The sequence below is a fragment of the Centruroides sculpturatus genome, unplaced genomic scaffold (genome assembly GCF_000671375.1).
Source record: "Centruroides sculpturatus isolate CEXI.00-Female unplaced genomic scaffold, Cexi_2.0 scaffold77, whole genome shotgun sequence".
Lineage (NCBI taxonomy): Eukaryota > Metazoa > Arthropoda > Arachnida > Scorpiones > Buthidae > Centruroides > Centruroides sculpturatus.
The window spans coordinates 621,597-636,444 of record NW_019384320.1 but is presented as its reverse complement, the minus strand read 5'-3'; the positions used below and the strand labels follow the sequence as shown (position 1 = coordinate 636,444).

Sequence of the window (14,848 nt, the reverse complement as noted above, 5' to 3'; positions counted from 1 at the left end):
AATATGAAAAATATAAAAAATATTACAATATAAATAATAAGTATATGGTAAATAATATTTACTTTTTTTATTTAATTGTTCAATGAAAAATTGTTTATAAAACATAAGATTTAAAAAATTCTTGTAATTGTCTTCACATTCAACACACTTCTCAAGTTACTAAAAATATTTATAGAAATATAACATTTACTTTTGTCATTGATTTATTATTATTAACATTTTTGTATCATATTTTATGTTTTAAGGTGGCTCCACACATTTGATATTTGACAAATACAGAGCAAGCATTTGGCCAATATCAAGTAGCGTGGTTGATTTACCTGTGACTAATACAGTAAACCCCCCTATAACACTGTTGATAATTCCATGTTATATGAATTCCATTTTGTACAAGTCACTTAGATTTTACAAATATGTGTGCCGGGCTGTGAATGGCTCACGCATTTGTAAAATCTAAGTGACTCGTACAACATGGAATTCATATAACACAGAATTATCAACAGTGTTATAGGGGATCTACTGTATTTGGTATTTGCCATTTCCCACTCCGTATTGGTATATTGCACCAAATCAAAGTGGGTAAAACAAGCAATTATTAGCAATCAGCAAATAGTGAATATGTGAAGCTACTTTTATACATTGAAAACATCTTTGAACAAAAGAGCAAATTTAATCCAAGTTCTACTGTATATATTTATTAATGTGTATAAATTAGAAATTAATTAATATTTGTCATAATTGCATTGTTATTTAAATTATTTACAATGATTATTTAAGCTAATAAACTTACTTTTTCTTTTACTTCATAATTTAGATTGGTACATTTTGATATTTCTATTACTGTTTTAGGTAAAGTTTCAGACTTTTTCAAGTAGTTTCTTGAAAGTTTCAGAATTTCATCATCTGGAATTTAGAAAGTTTCATTTACTTTAAATAAAAGTAACAACAACAAAAAATATAAAAAATATGTAATTTATGCAGTCATGCAAATGATTTAATTAGAAAAAACATACTTTAATACATATGTTTAATTGTTTTTTCAAATTAATAAATCTTCATATTTAATATATAATTTTAATTTTTAGATGGCTATTAGTATTAATACTAATCATTTTATCTGGATAATAAAATAAATCTTATAATATAATCAACAAGGGTTGATAATGATAATTATAATAATAATAATAAGCACAGAGCCCAAATGGTTAGGAGTTGAAAGTTGAAATTTGGTAGACAGTTAGGCACATCATGAGAATGTACACTAAGAAGAGATTTTTTGAAATTCTCCTCCCACGGAGGAGAGGGAGAGGATTAAGGCTTATCCTAAAGAACTCAGCTTCTATTGTACTATTTTAGATGCAATTTTTTATTTTTAACTGCATTTTTAGTAGGGTACACCATGAGAATGAACCCTAATAAAACATTTTTGGAAATCACCCCACGGGGGAGAGGTAATGGGTTAAAGACTACCTTGAAGAACTCTGCTTCTATAGTACTATTTTAGATGCAGTTTTTTGGATTTTTGACTACATTTTAGTGGGGTATGTCATGAGAATGCACATTAAGAAGGGATTTTTGGAAATTCCACCCCCAAGGGACGAGGAGGATATAGTTAGTTTTAGTATAAATAATAAAGAAGGAAAGTAAATAGTGGCACATATAGTATACATTTTGGCAATTAATAAATATTTTAATCATTTCTACTTTTTGGGTAACTCAAAAACAATGTATCTAAAATAAATGAATTCAAATAAACATTTGAATTCATTCCAAATTCGAGATATAATGTTCCACACAAATTTTTTTTAGATTTTAAAATTTAAAATTAATAATTTTATTCAAGAAAGGTTATCATCAAGTAAGTTAATTCTCCATTATAATGAAAAATTTTCTCATTTTTTTTTTATTTTTTAGGTTACTTAAATAAAAAATCTTTTTAAATACTAAGAATTTACTTAGATAAAATTCAATAATGATTTTAATCTTTTTTTTTTCTATTAGATATCCGATAAATAGAATAGTGAAAATGAAAATTCTCATAAATTTGACACTAATATTATAATGTAATTGAGATGGGTTGATGATGATGATAATAATAATAGCAACACTTGAACTTATCAAACAACAGGTTGTTGATCAAATACATCAACAGACAGAAACATTTAACATTAATGAAGATCACGTAACCTGTCAGGATAATCCAGCAATAAGCATTGATAATACAGACATTTTCTCATCCATCACTGATAACATAGACATAGATTTAGTTAATACACACTCACTTATATTTCAGGAAACACTCACTAAATATACAGGTACAGATCTCAAACAAAGATCATGAATACAAAAAAATCAACACTTCAAAGGTAGTAAGAAACACACTAAATTATGTAAACACTGACTTATTACCACACTACATCCATTTCATTCCTACACTCTCAGAGATTCATACATTAGTTTATGATGGGGCAGTCACAGTAGTGATACACCATGGACTGAAAATACAATCACAGACAGATACACACAAAACACAATTCTATCACAAGCCTGCCTGGCAGAGAAGAATAGAAACAAATAAATGACAGCAATTAGGCAGGCTGACACAGTACACTAAAAACAACATAACACCCAAATTAAAGAAACAACTCAAAAATATTTTCAAGAAAATCAACATATACACAAAACATGAACATCACAACACACACATTACAGAATACATTGATACACTAAAACAGAAACTCGCAGCCAAAGCACGTAGACTCAAATGATACAAAACATATACATTATGAAAACAACAAAATAAATTATTCACAAACAATGAAAAACTTTTCTACAGACAAATCAGTACCAAAACAAACACTGATACACAGCACAGTGGCACACCAACAGAAGAAGAACTCACAACTTATTACAATGCTGATGCAGGCTGGATCGAAGAGGAGAACAGAAACTTGCATAACATACCAACTATGCCCTGTGCTGAAATAAACATACACAACATCCACTACGCTGTTAACAGAACACACAACGAGAACAACATTCACAATTTCTGGTACAAAAAATTTATATCACTGCACCAGGAACTAGCCAAACATCTAACACACATCATCATCAATCCACAAGACATGCCAAAATTTCTCACTCAGGGCATCTCACCTACATGAAACCTAAAAAAACAATACCACAGACCCACACAATACAGACCAATTACATGTCTTCCAACACTCTACAAATTATTGGCATCCTGCATTGCAAACAAAATATACAAACATGTTGAAAAACACAACATTCTTACAGAACAACAAAAACATTGCCGTAGAAATCACAAGGGATGCAAAGAACAGTTACTCATAGATTCAGTTATTCTATGGCAAGCACACAAACAACACAGAAACATACACATGGCATATATAGACTACAGAAAAGTATTTGTATTTGACAGTGTTCCACACAGTTGGCTGCTACATATTCTACACATATACAAAATACATCCATCACTCATTGCATTCTTTCAAAACACTATACAGCACTGGAGAACAAAACTACGTCTCAGGGTTAGTGACACTTCCATACAAACAAACTAAATATTCATTAGGCAAGGAATTTTTCAAGAAGATTCTTTGAGTCCTCTCTGGTTCTGCTTAGCCCTGAACACATTATCCAACATGTTCAACAACATACAATATGGTTACAATATCAGACACGAAAAAACAACACAGTTTACACTGTCACATCTCATGTACATGGACGACATAAAACTTTATGCATCCACACAGAAACAACTTCATCAACTCCTAAAAATCACACACTCATACACCAAGAACATACAAATGGAGTTTGGCCTAGACAAATGCAAAACAGTTCAATAGAAAAAGGAGTCCTGAAGAAAGAAGATTTTGCCCTTGGAAATGGAGACATTATTGAATCCATGGAAGAGGGTGAGTTCTACAAGCATTTAGGATTCCAACAGGCCAAACTAACAGAACACACACAAATAAAGTGAAGATTAATTAAAGAATACCAAGTAGGTTAAATGCTATTCTCAGAACAGAATTAAATGCAAAACACACAGTTAAAGCAATAAACACATATGTTGTCCTAGTACTCACCTATTCTTTTGGAGTTATACATTGGACTCACACAGATATTGAGCAACTCCAAAGGAAAACAAGAACATCACTTACTAAGCATAGTTACATAAAGCAGACTAAAGTAACTATAGCAGACTCAAATAACACACCATTAAATTTACACTAACAACATACGGATACAACACAACATATAAAAAGAATAGACACCGTTAAGCAATCGTGGGCTCAAAAGGCACTCCACAGCAGGCATCCTTATGACCTGGCCCAGAATTTTGTTGACAAAACTGCATCAAACAGCTGGATGCCTTTTTGGGAAGACAGAAGAATTCATGATTGCCATACAGGATCAGGTCATAAATACTAAAAACTATAGAAAACACATACTCAAAGATACAACACTCACAAATGACACATGCAGAAAATGCCACATCATACCAGAAACTAAACAACACATCCCTTCTGATTGCAAGTTCTTGGCACAGACAATTGTTTACATAGCATAATCAAGAGCTTGCAAACAAATACAAATTATTAGACATCCACAAACCATACTACAAATACATTCCACAGACAGTATTGGAAAACAACACACACAAAATGTACTACAACAGAGCCATAATCACAGATAAAACAATTTACCACAACAGACCAGACATCACACTCATTGACAAACACAATAAAACCACATACATTGTAGACATAGCCATTCCAAACACTCACAATGTACAAAAACACATGCACTGAAAAAATTAGCAAGTACACAGAACTCGCCTAGGAAATAAGGCATCTGTGGAGGATGAAAAGGATGCTTATTGTACCTGTTGTTCTCTCCTTTACAGGTGTGATACCACACACAATACACAAAAGCCTGGGCACATTACAATTGAATAGAAACACATAAATCACAATACAGAAGGCCACAATATTGAATACATGTCATATTGTTAGGAAATTCCTAAATACAGATACACACAATGACACAGTTTTTTAATTTTTGTTTTGTTTTGGTTACTATGCCTTGATTCTGGTCTAGCATAGTACACTGCCCAGTGTCAACCAAGTATAACTCACAAAACCCAAATAATAATAAATGCAGAGCCCAAATGGTCAGGAGTTGAAAATTGAAATTTAGTACACAATTAGAGTGTGTCATGAGAATGTAGACAAAGAACAGACTTTCCGAAATTTCCCCTGTGGAGAAGAGGGAGAGGGTACAGGATTACCTGAATTCGGATTTTTCTTACTATTTTAAATGCAGTTTTTTGTGGGAAATCAAACATGTTTTTAAACCCATCTAAAAATTCTCTAATTAGTCTCAGAAGAGGATGAACCTAATTCTTGCACTCGGTAAAAACGGGTAAGATTGGCTATAATCTAATAATCTTAATTTTCGCTATTGTTACTTTTTGACCGAGCAACGCCGGGCTCATCTGCTAGTTATGTTAATATTTTGATAAACAAAATACAAAAACTATCATTAATAACTGACTTATAAAGAGATTTAAAATGTACCATTTAGAGTTGATACTATCAAAACAAATTTTCTGTGATTTTTTATAAAATTTTATTGTCATAAGTTTTAAAAATTAATTAATCATTTGTTTTAGTAAAACTATAAATATTGTTTATAATATTTTACTCTTTTCTATCCATTGTTTTCTCCTATTATTCTTTATTTACTTCCTAATGCTACTATAAATTTAAGGTTTTCAAAATATTAAAAACAAAAATCTATTATTTCTTTTCTGTATACAGGGTTCCTACTCAAATTTTTGTTTTGAATTCCCTGACTTTCCCTGACCAACTTTGTCCAAATTCCCTGACTCTCACATTTTTTAGTGTGGAATATTGACATAATAAAACAGCATTTACTGTTAACGTCGAGTACATTTAGCCCTCTTTTTGCACAGTTGATATGCTTCAAAGACTGTCACATTAAAAAAATACAGTACATACATCCTGTAGAAAAATGTTTGATAGAATCCACAACTTCAATGTAATGAAAAAATAAGCAATTTACAAACAAAACACAAGCTTTTTATTTTATCATCATTTATCATTATTATTTGTATGTAAATCTAGTAAATACAAGGTAACATAAAATCAACAAAAATTATTCTTTGATAAACAAATAGTACTGTACTGTGCTTAAAATGAACTCTTGAACAATACTACTTCCAACACACACCGTATCTTCAACAGACTTACTTCTAGACTTAGAAACTCTTGACTTAGAAACACACAATTTTAAAATCAATCTTTCAACAAAAAGAGTAACTTTTTTTNGGGATTTCCCGGGACATTCTCATAGAAGTCTCGGGAGGAGAAGGGTTTAAAGTAGAGTGAATACTAGCTGGCTGTATATTTTTAAATATTTTTCAAAAATTACGTTTTTTTATTGCGATTTCCGACCCCCCGACTTAATTAAACGTATATATAATAAAATATATTAATTTAAAAAAATTAAAAAACTATTGGAGGTCGTTTTTGACATCAGAAACTAGCTTTAAATAACTTTATCGAAGTAAAATCCGTGCACTACTACTTTAGAACGATGAATGAAATTTGATAAAAAAAACTCCCATTAAAAAACAATTAAGCGTTAATCGTGCGTCATTAAAGGTATATTAAAATCGTGATAAAATATTTTCGCGCGGGAAAAAATTTTTGAAAAAATTTGAAGACTTAAAAAACATCCAAAAATCAAAAAAAACAAAAATTTTTTCGGAGGGCACAAATGCCCGAGTTTTATGTAACGCTATGGAACTTGCCCGAGTTATCTCGGGTTTTAAAGATTGCAGCATTACTTCTTGCTGCCTGCAGATGGCTGTGATTGGTCATCTATATTCAGCAAACGAAATCAACAACACAGTTAAGGAGACAAATTCCCTGACTTTTTGACAATTTTCGACAAATTCCCTGACTTTTTGACAATTTTTGACAAATTCCCTGACTTTTTCAAAAAATAATAAAAATCCCTGACTTTCCAGGTGCGTAGGAACCCTGTGTATAAAATAATTATAACAACTAATGCTTCATAATATGTCACATGTTCAATATTGCAGCTTTCTACAGTGCTATGTATATGTTATTATTAAAGTTTAATGTTTCTAGACTTTTGTATAGTATATGTGGTATAACACCAGTAGAAGTGAGGATAACAGATACAATAAATACCTTATTAATAACTATCTTATCTTAGTATAATAAATAAATCCTTCTCCACATCTGTCTTATTTCTTGAGCAAGTGGAGTGTACTTGTTGATTTTTTCAATATGAGTATTTTTCATGTTATGAGTACTGGAACAGAGATGTCTATTATATAAGCAATCTTACTGCATTTGGCAATGAGAATGATGTCAGATCTATTGTAATGAATTATCTGTGATTATGGCTCTGTCATAGTATCCTGTGTGTGTCATTTTCTAATACTGCCTGTGGAGTATATTTGTAGTATGATACCTAGATGTTTAATATTCTGTGCAAGCTCTTGGTGTATTATATTTGCTACTTGATTATGCTTATGTAAATACTCTGTGCTAAGAGCTTGCAACCAGAGGTTATATGTTGTAATGTTTCTGTTAGAATGTGGCATTTTCCGTAAGTCATTTATGAGGGATGTTTTCTGTAGTTTTTAATGTTTATGACCTGATCTTGAATGGCAACCATAAAACTCTCTTCAAACAGGCGGCTCTAGTCAACCAGTAGTTTGATACAGTTTTGTCAACATAGTCCTGAGCTAGGTCATAGGCATGCATGCTATGAAGTGCCTTTTGGACCCACAACTGCTTAGTGGTATCTATGTTATTTGTGTTGAACTATGTCTAGATGCTCAGTGTGTAAGTTTAAAGGTGTATGGTTACTGTCTGCCAGAGTTATAGCTTTATGTAATCTTGATGTTTCTTGTTTTTTGTGGAAAAACTTCCATTGTCTGAATTTGTTTGTAGTGCAGGTTAATTATATTATTATTATTATTGGGCTGCAATTTGAAAAAACTGTAGACTATAAATTCCCATTATTGTCTGTCCATCTTTCCTTAATCTCAGGAACAGAGTTAGATAGATGAAAGACAAAACTAGATATGAAAACCTTAGGGCAGAAGGCCCCGATAACTATATATGAACTTCTGATGCAAACTGGAATCATGTTATTTCAATTCAAAACATTTTCCCTGAAACATGTTAGACAGATGACCAGAAAGACTATTATTAAAGGAAAAGTGTGATGTACAGGGGCAAGCTACTACTAATTTGATATGGAGAGAATATTTTAAATTAAATAAATTAAAAATATGATTAAAAATTGTAGCCTGGCATTGTAACAATGTCACAATAAATAATTGCTTGTTATTATTATTATTATTATTATTACTTTATGTTTTAAAGACAAAACCACATTTTTAAAAATCATGATTAAACTTCTATTTAGCTATTTAATCAAAACAATTCAGAAAAAGTTTTTAAATGCAGTTTAATAACTTTCAATTTTTTTTAAATTTGAGCCAAAATGACATTTCATCCATTAAATGATGTTGAAAAGATTTGAAATAAAAGCGTATTTTCTGTTTTCAGTTCTTTTTAAAGCACTTTTTTGATTTCAGTTTTTATAAAAGGTGAAACCATGGTTCTGGAAGTAAGACTGACTTGTCGTTATTGTAAGTACATAACCAAGTAATTAGTCAGCAATGCAACGAGTGTCTGAACTGATCAGAAATGAAGTAAACAACATTCCAGTTTCATTTTTAAAATACAAGATCTGCTCATTTTGGCAAATTTCCCCAATTAATGTCTATAGACTTAGCTGAGACTTTACTCCATTTTTTGTAGCTATTGCCACATTAATATTTTTTCTATTGCAAATTTCCTCAAAAATGCTTTAATTCTCCCAAACCTCGTTTGTTCTACTGGACTTATTCTGCATCCCTGGTTTCTAATACAAAAGTGTTTTATTACATCTTATTTATTTTAACTTTATTAAAAAAAATACAATACAGCAGATCATTTGGTATTAATCAAGAATCAGGTTATTCTATATTTCTATTTGTATAAAAAGACAATTGTTAGATAACAAAGCCATAATTTGGTTTTAAAAAAATACCTTCAATTTCACAATCTTTCCTTTCCATTTGTGCCCATTTTGGTGTTAAAATTCCTGTTTTTACTCTGAAATTAATCAAAATGTTATAAAAGTTAATAGAAAAAAAATCAAATTTACACAAACTAATAGAATGTTTGAAAAAAAACTACTATACAGTAGAGCGTCATTTATCCGAAGGTCAGTTATCTGAAACGTCGGTTATCCAAAGGAATTCCAGTCGGCAAATTTAAATTTTCGCCAGTGCTGTGGCGCTGTAATCTTTGGCTATGTCTTCGGCTACTCAAATATTTTACGTTTCTGATATTAAATTAACTTCTGAAGTATAATTTTTTATTGTTTTTATATTTTTCAATATATTTATTTTGTTCGTACAAAATAAAAAAATAATTTTTAACAATACAATAGTCTTCGTTAGGCTTAACATCGACGAAAATTCAATGCAAAGCGACACGCAACGGAGAAAAATTTCAACACGGGATAAATTAATATATTTTTTCGTACATAATTGGTTATCTGAAAAATAAGTTATCTGAACAACCCCAGTCCCCAATTGATTCGGATAAACGACGCTCTACTGTAATTCAGAAATTATAAATTAAGTGAATTTATGGAGTTAATATAACACACATTAGATATAAAATTTCAAAATATTTAAATAAAATTGTAAATTTATTAAAATAAAAATGATACAAATAGAGAAAGGATGAGATTATAGTACAGTTGTTATTAAAGTATATTTATTCCAAGATAACATTAAAACTTCATGCAACTTATCAGACCATGTAAGAGATTCTTGTGATAAAAAGTTGGCTCCGCAAACACTACAAGAAGCTTGTTATCCATCTGGTGGAATACCAAGATGACATTTTGAACAACAGATGCTTTACCAAGCTTATAAAGAGAGTGTTAGAACATAATCCCTATGGTTGGAAGCCACTTTACTGCAAGAGTTTATGCAACAGAGAACCATACTTATATGGAAATTCTCATATGTATCAACTTTGGAGTATTGTAATAGACCAACCTTAAATTTCCTGGAACTTTGGGTGTTGCTTTTCAAATTTCTGAAAGCTGAATTTGTGGCTTTAATTCTTTTCGGCCAGTATAGTTTCAAATTTGTAATTATTCCAATGTTAAAAAAACTGGCTTTATATCAATTTGTGTTCCTTTGTGATCGTCTTATGGAATTGGGAAAAGCAGCATTAAGAATTTATGTATGTTAAAAAAATTTTAAATTATGTTCTCTTCTTTGAATTTTTTGTTTGACATTCCATTCTAAATAATTTGCCTCAGAAAAATGGTAATGCATTGTTGAAAGTGCTTCTTTTATAAATGTCTTGTTAATTAAAAACCAAGAAACTTTAATACCAAAAGACTGTTATTTATTATGTTACTTGTGCAATTGGCATCAAGTGTGCTTTCAATTTTATAAAATTAGAAAAATTGTAAGACATTCTTTCTAAATTCAATAATGCAAAAATTAACTTACATTTTTTTACTATCATCAGCATCGTCGTCAACCCAAGCAGGTTTTCTCTTTTTTACTTTTGAAGTTTTATGTTTAGTCTTTTTCAATGAAATTTCAATCTGTTCATCCTGAAAGTATAATACCAATTGTCAAAATACTGGCTTAATATGTAAATAAATCACACCATTATCACCAATAACCAGCAAAATGAAAAATTTTTACTGTAACTAATGTTTTCTTCCATTTATAACAGATTTTAAATTGAAGAACAAAAAAAACTTAAAATTTTAGAACAGAATTTTTTAAAATTACACATCAAGTGCACAAAGTTGTGAATGTCAGATATGATGCATTGAATTAGGCCAGTTTAAATAGTGATCTAGACAGGAGACAGACTCTATTTTGTCAGTCTTAATCACTATTTGAACTGGAATTATATTTTTAATTATCATAAAATGGCGAAAAGCTTAATTTTGAGGCTAGGGATTGGTTTTATAAAAACTTGTAAATGCTAATAACGAGTAAAATTGTCATTAATTTCAACCCTATTGCAAATACTTTATCTCCCCACCCCCTCGACCTTTAATCACTAAAATTCTCTAGTATACTCACCTCCCTGCAAAATATTAGAAACTTTTGACCAAAAGCACAGTTATTAAGCTTCAAAGAGGGTGAACAAAATTGTGCCCCCTCCCATACATACACTAACATCCATACATACAGAAAAAAATCCCAAATTTTTTGTATTTCTGGACATTTCAAAGTGTCTCGAGTCCAAAATGTTGGGGGGGGTCATTTTTTGATTGATCACCATATTTTCCCTCTGTTACCTTTTATTTTCCACATTGGGTTCTGAATCAATATTTAATTTTATGCTCGCATCTTCCGACATGGCAATCATCCTCGATACAGTTTGAAGCATCAGAAATGCAATATTTACTTGAAAGACTGCTGCACAACATTTTCTGGGATTTTTATCCAATTATTTATGACGTTACTGTAATAGACTTACAACACTGAGCTGAGATGACCTCTTTTATATTTACTATTCTGATTATCGGTCTAAGAAATCATTAAAATGTTGCAATGGAACTTGTGGCAGAGAAATAAGGTGGATGGAACTAGAGGTTGCTAAGTATGACATTTTACATCAAATCTAAGATGTACCCCATTTTCAGAGATTCTAAAACCCAAAAAAAATGCATCTTACATTCAAGTAAATATAACTTGTCATCAAAATCTTTTCTGAGACTGAAATGATTATAACTGAAGAATCAGTAATGTACAGTTCAGTGTTACATATTGTACACCAATAAAGGAATAATAGCTTTTGAAATTTGGTTAATAAGTAGAGCAATGGATGGTCTGTAAGTGTTTTCTTCTTTTGGGATTCAAACAGAATTAGCAATACAATAAATATTATGAAGACATGCATTAATAATATATTAATATGTATAATTTCTTGCTATTAGAGGCTATTCTACAAAAGCATAATAATTTCCTTTGGGACAAGATCTATAGTAAAATTCAGCTTTAAATTTACAACAAAACGTCAGCCATAAATGGCTTTCAATTAAGACACTTAACTGTACTTCTGTAATATTTATTATATTTTAAATGAAACAATTTTGGAGTCTACAGTTTTTTTAGTCAAATTTACTATTAGAAACAAAAAAATAATTAGCTATTGAAATAATTAATTTTATATAATCAGGTGTATTTTCTTTAACATAAAATTTGTAGTTTTATGAGATTCTTAGAATAATTTACTGATAAAAAACTAGAAAATAACTGATTTATGTGGATACAATGATTTACATGAATATTTTACATCAGGTGTCTCAAATTCAAATGCAGCAAAGGGCAATGTAAAGGGCCATATTCAATATTATTTGGTAAACCAAAACATACTGTAATTTAAAAAAATGACTCTAACAAAGGCCCCTTAGTTGTCAGGCCTTTATGAATTAAATAAACAGTCAAACTTTTTAAATTTTTTGTTTTAATCTCCACAAGATATTAGAAACATTGATTCTAGAAAATAAATCATTAAGGCTGGGTGGGATATGAAATCTTGATGGTCATATCTGGTCTTCAAGCTGCCAGTTTGGGACCCCTGCTTTACACAATATCGCAGGAATATTTATACAATACAGTAGAACCTCGAAACCTCGGCTCTCGATAACCCGGCACTCCGGATAACTCGGCCACACCCTGGCAGGGCAGAAATATCCTTAGTTAATTAATTTTCATTATAGACAGCTTTATAAAAGTATAAAAGCTCTCATAAAGTATTTTTCTGAGGTCTGTCTTATCAGGTAAATTACTGTACACAGTGTATTCATTAATTTTCATTTTCATGTAGTAAAGCCTCTACAGTATTTTCTGAGGAAACACGCATACTTATCCTTTTTTAACCCCATTCCCGATAACCCGGCATTTTCACAAACTCGGCCACCCTTCGGTCCACATTAGGCCGAGTTTTCGAGGTTCTACTGTATTGTAACAAAATTATCACTATATCATATAAGATAAAATAAAAAAAATTTAGTATAAAACAACAATAATTACATTTTATAAGTTTTCTACTTATAATAGAAGATTATCATCTAATAAATAAAAAATTGAAACATTTTAATAAAATTAATCATCATCAATACTCTAAAAAAATCAAATTAAAAAACTTCTTAACCTCTTCTAAGAAATCATCTCCAGCTCCAAAAACAACTTCTTCTAAATTTCTTTCTTCTTCCATTTTTATATAAAGGAATCTAAATTGATTTAATGAATAAATAAAATTAATTACATTTTAAATGTGTTCATACCATATTATGTGAGATAATTCATAAATTAAAATAAAAGGAATTGTAAAATTTCTCATCTAACAAATCCACAGCAGACAATATTTGTCATAGAATTAATATCTTCTATTGCATTTTTTATTAAAAACACAATATATCAATTACAGATTATCTGTACAATTGATACATGTTTGTTTAAAAAATTTTATTTTAATTTAAAAATAATATTAAATACACGTGCAATTTTAGGTACTTTAACGTTAAACTGGACACCAGTCATTTTTACTACTATTTTTAGAGAAACTGAATATGTTTAATACACATGCTTAAAATTACAATGAATACATTTATACATGTTTGTACATCATTTGGATTGAAAATGATGTATAAACAGGAAAACTGGATTGAAAATTGAATGGCACACAGTTAACAGAAAAGAACCATAATTTATTTTAATCAATCGTACCCATTGTAGGTTCTACCAGGTAGTGCGAGATTAGGCTCATCTTATCCGAAACAGACAACTCACAAAAATTTCTGGAGCTGCATGCCCAGATTCAATCTCAGTTGCCAGAGCAGTAGACTGATATCTCAACTGCCTCAGACATCCAACCATCTGATGTATGTATTAAAGATTCAATTATTTTTAAGCAAAATGAAGCACACTTCATCATATTAAATAGTCTGGTTAAATTTCAGATACGTATACTGTTGTGGCAGTGGTCCCGACTGTTCATAGTCCCGTCGGATTGATACATACTAGTTATTGATACCAGTGTGTTCAAGAACTACCGTGAATCAATAACTAGTGACGTTTGGCACAAGGCGACCTGCTGGTGGCTCCCCTCCGGGAGGAGTCAGTCGGGAGTACGAACAGTACACGCATCTGAAATTTAACCTAATTCATTTGTTTTATAACAGAATTCTCAAGGTTTATGCCATCAGTATCACTTGAACTGCTCCACTTGCAGCACTATAGCACCAAGAACTACAATGGCTGCAATTCTTTTGAACTGGATATCATTTCCACGTGTTCTGAAGTGTATCTCTGTTATATTTTGGCCATTAGACTTCCCTGAAACTAACTTTGAATAAAGATGTTTCAATTACGATCACCTTGTATTAATATTTTATCAATTACCTTTTAATTATTCATAATCCGTATTTTTAAATCAATATCTGTACTTTTTATAACGAATAAAACAGTAATTAAGACTTACTTAATTCAGAAAACATGTACAACTCAACATCTTTCACGTAGCCAATTCCGCAAGCATGGCATTATCTTAAGTGTTGCCAGATCAAAAATTATAAAATTTAATATAAAATTAAATTAGAATAAAAAAACATATTATTATTAAAAGTTAATTATTTAAATATAATTATAAAT

General features: G+C 30.4%; 1 protein-coding gene across 1 annotated transcript in view; it reads right to left on the bottom strand.

Annotated features, from left to right (window-relative positions):
• The window catches only part of LOC111625219 (U3 small nucleolar RNA-associated protein 18 homolog), a 32,738-nt gene extending 17,978 nt beyond the window's left edge, over positions 1-14,760 (bottom strand). The window contains exons 1-5 of the mRNA XM_023368307.1: positions 14,679-14,760; positions 13,350-13,428; positions 10,679-10,785; positions 9,190-9,254; positions 791-903 (exon numbers count right to left, since the gene is read on the bottom strand). Coding sequence (XP_023224075.1) covers positions 791-903; positions 9,190-9,254; positions 10,679-10,785; positions 13,350-13,412 — 348 coding nt within the window. The 5' untranslated portion in view covers positions 13,413-13,428; positions 14,679-14,760. The remainder of the gene's footprint in view (positions 1-790; positions 904-9,189; positions 9,255-10,678; positions 10,786-13,349; positions 13,429-14,678) is intronic.
• Positions 14,761-14,848: the final 88 nt, after the last annotated feature.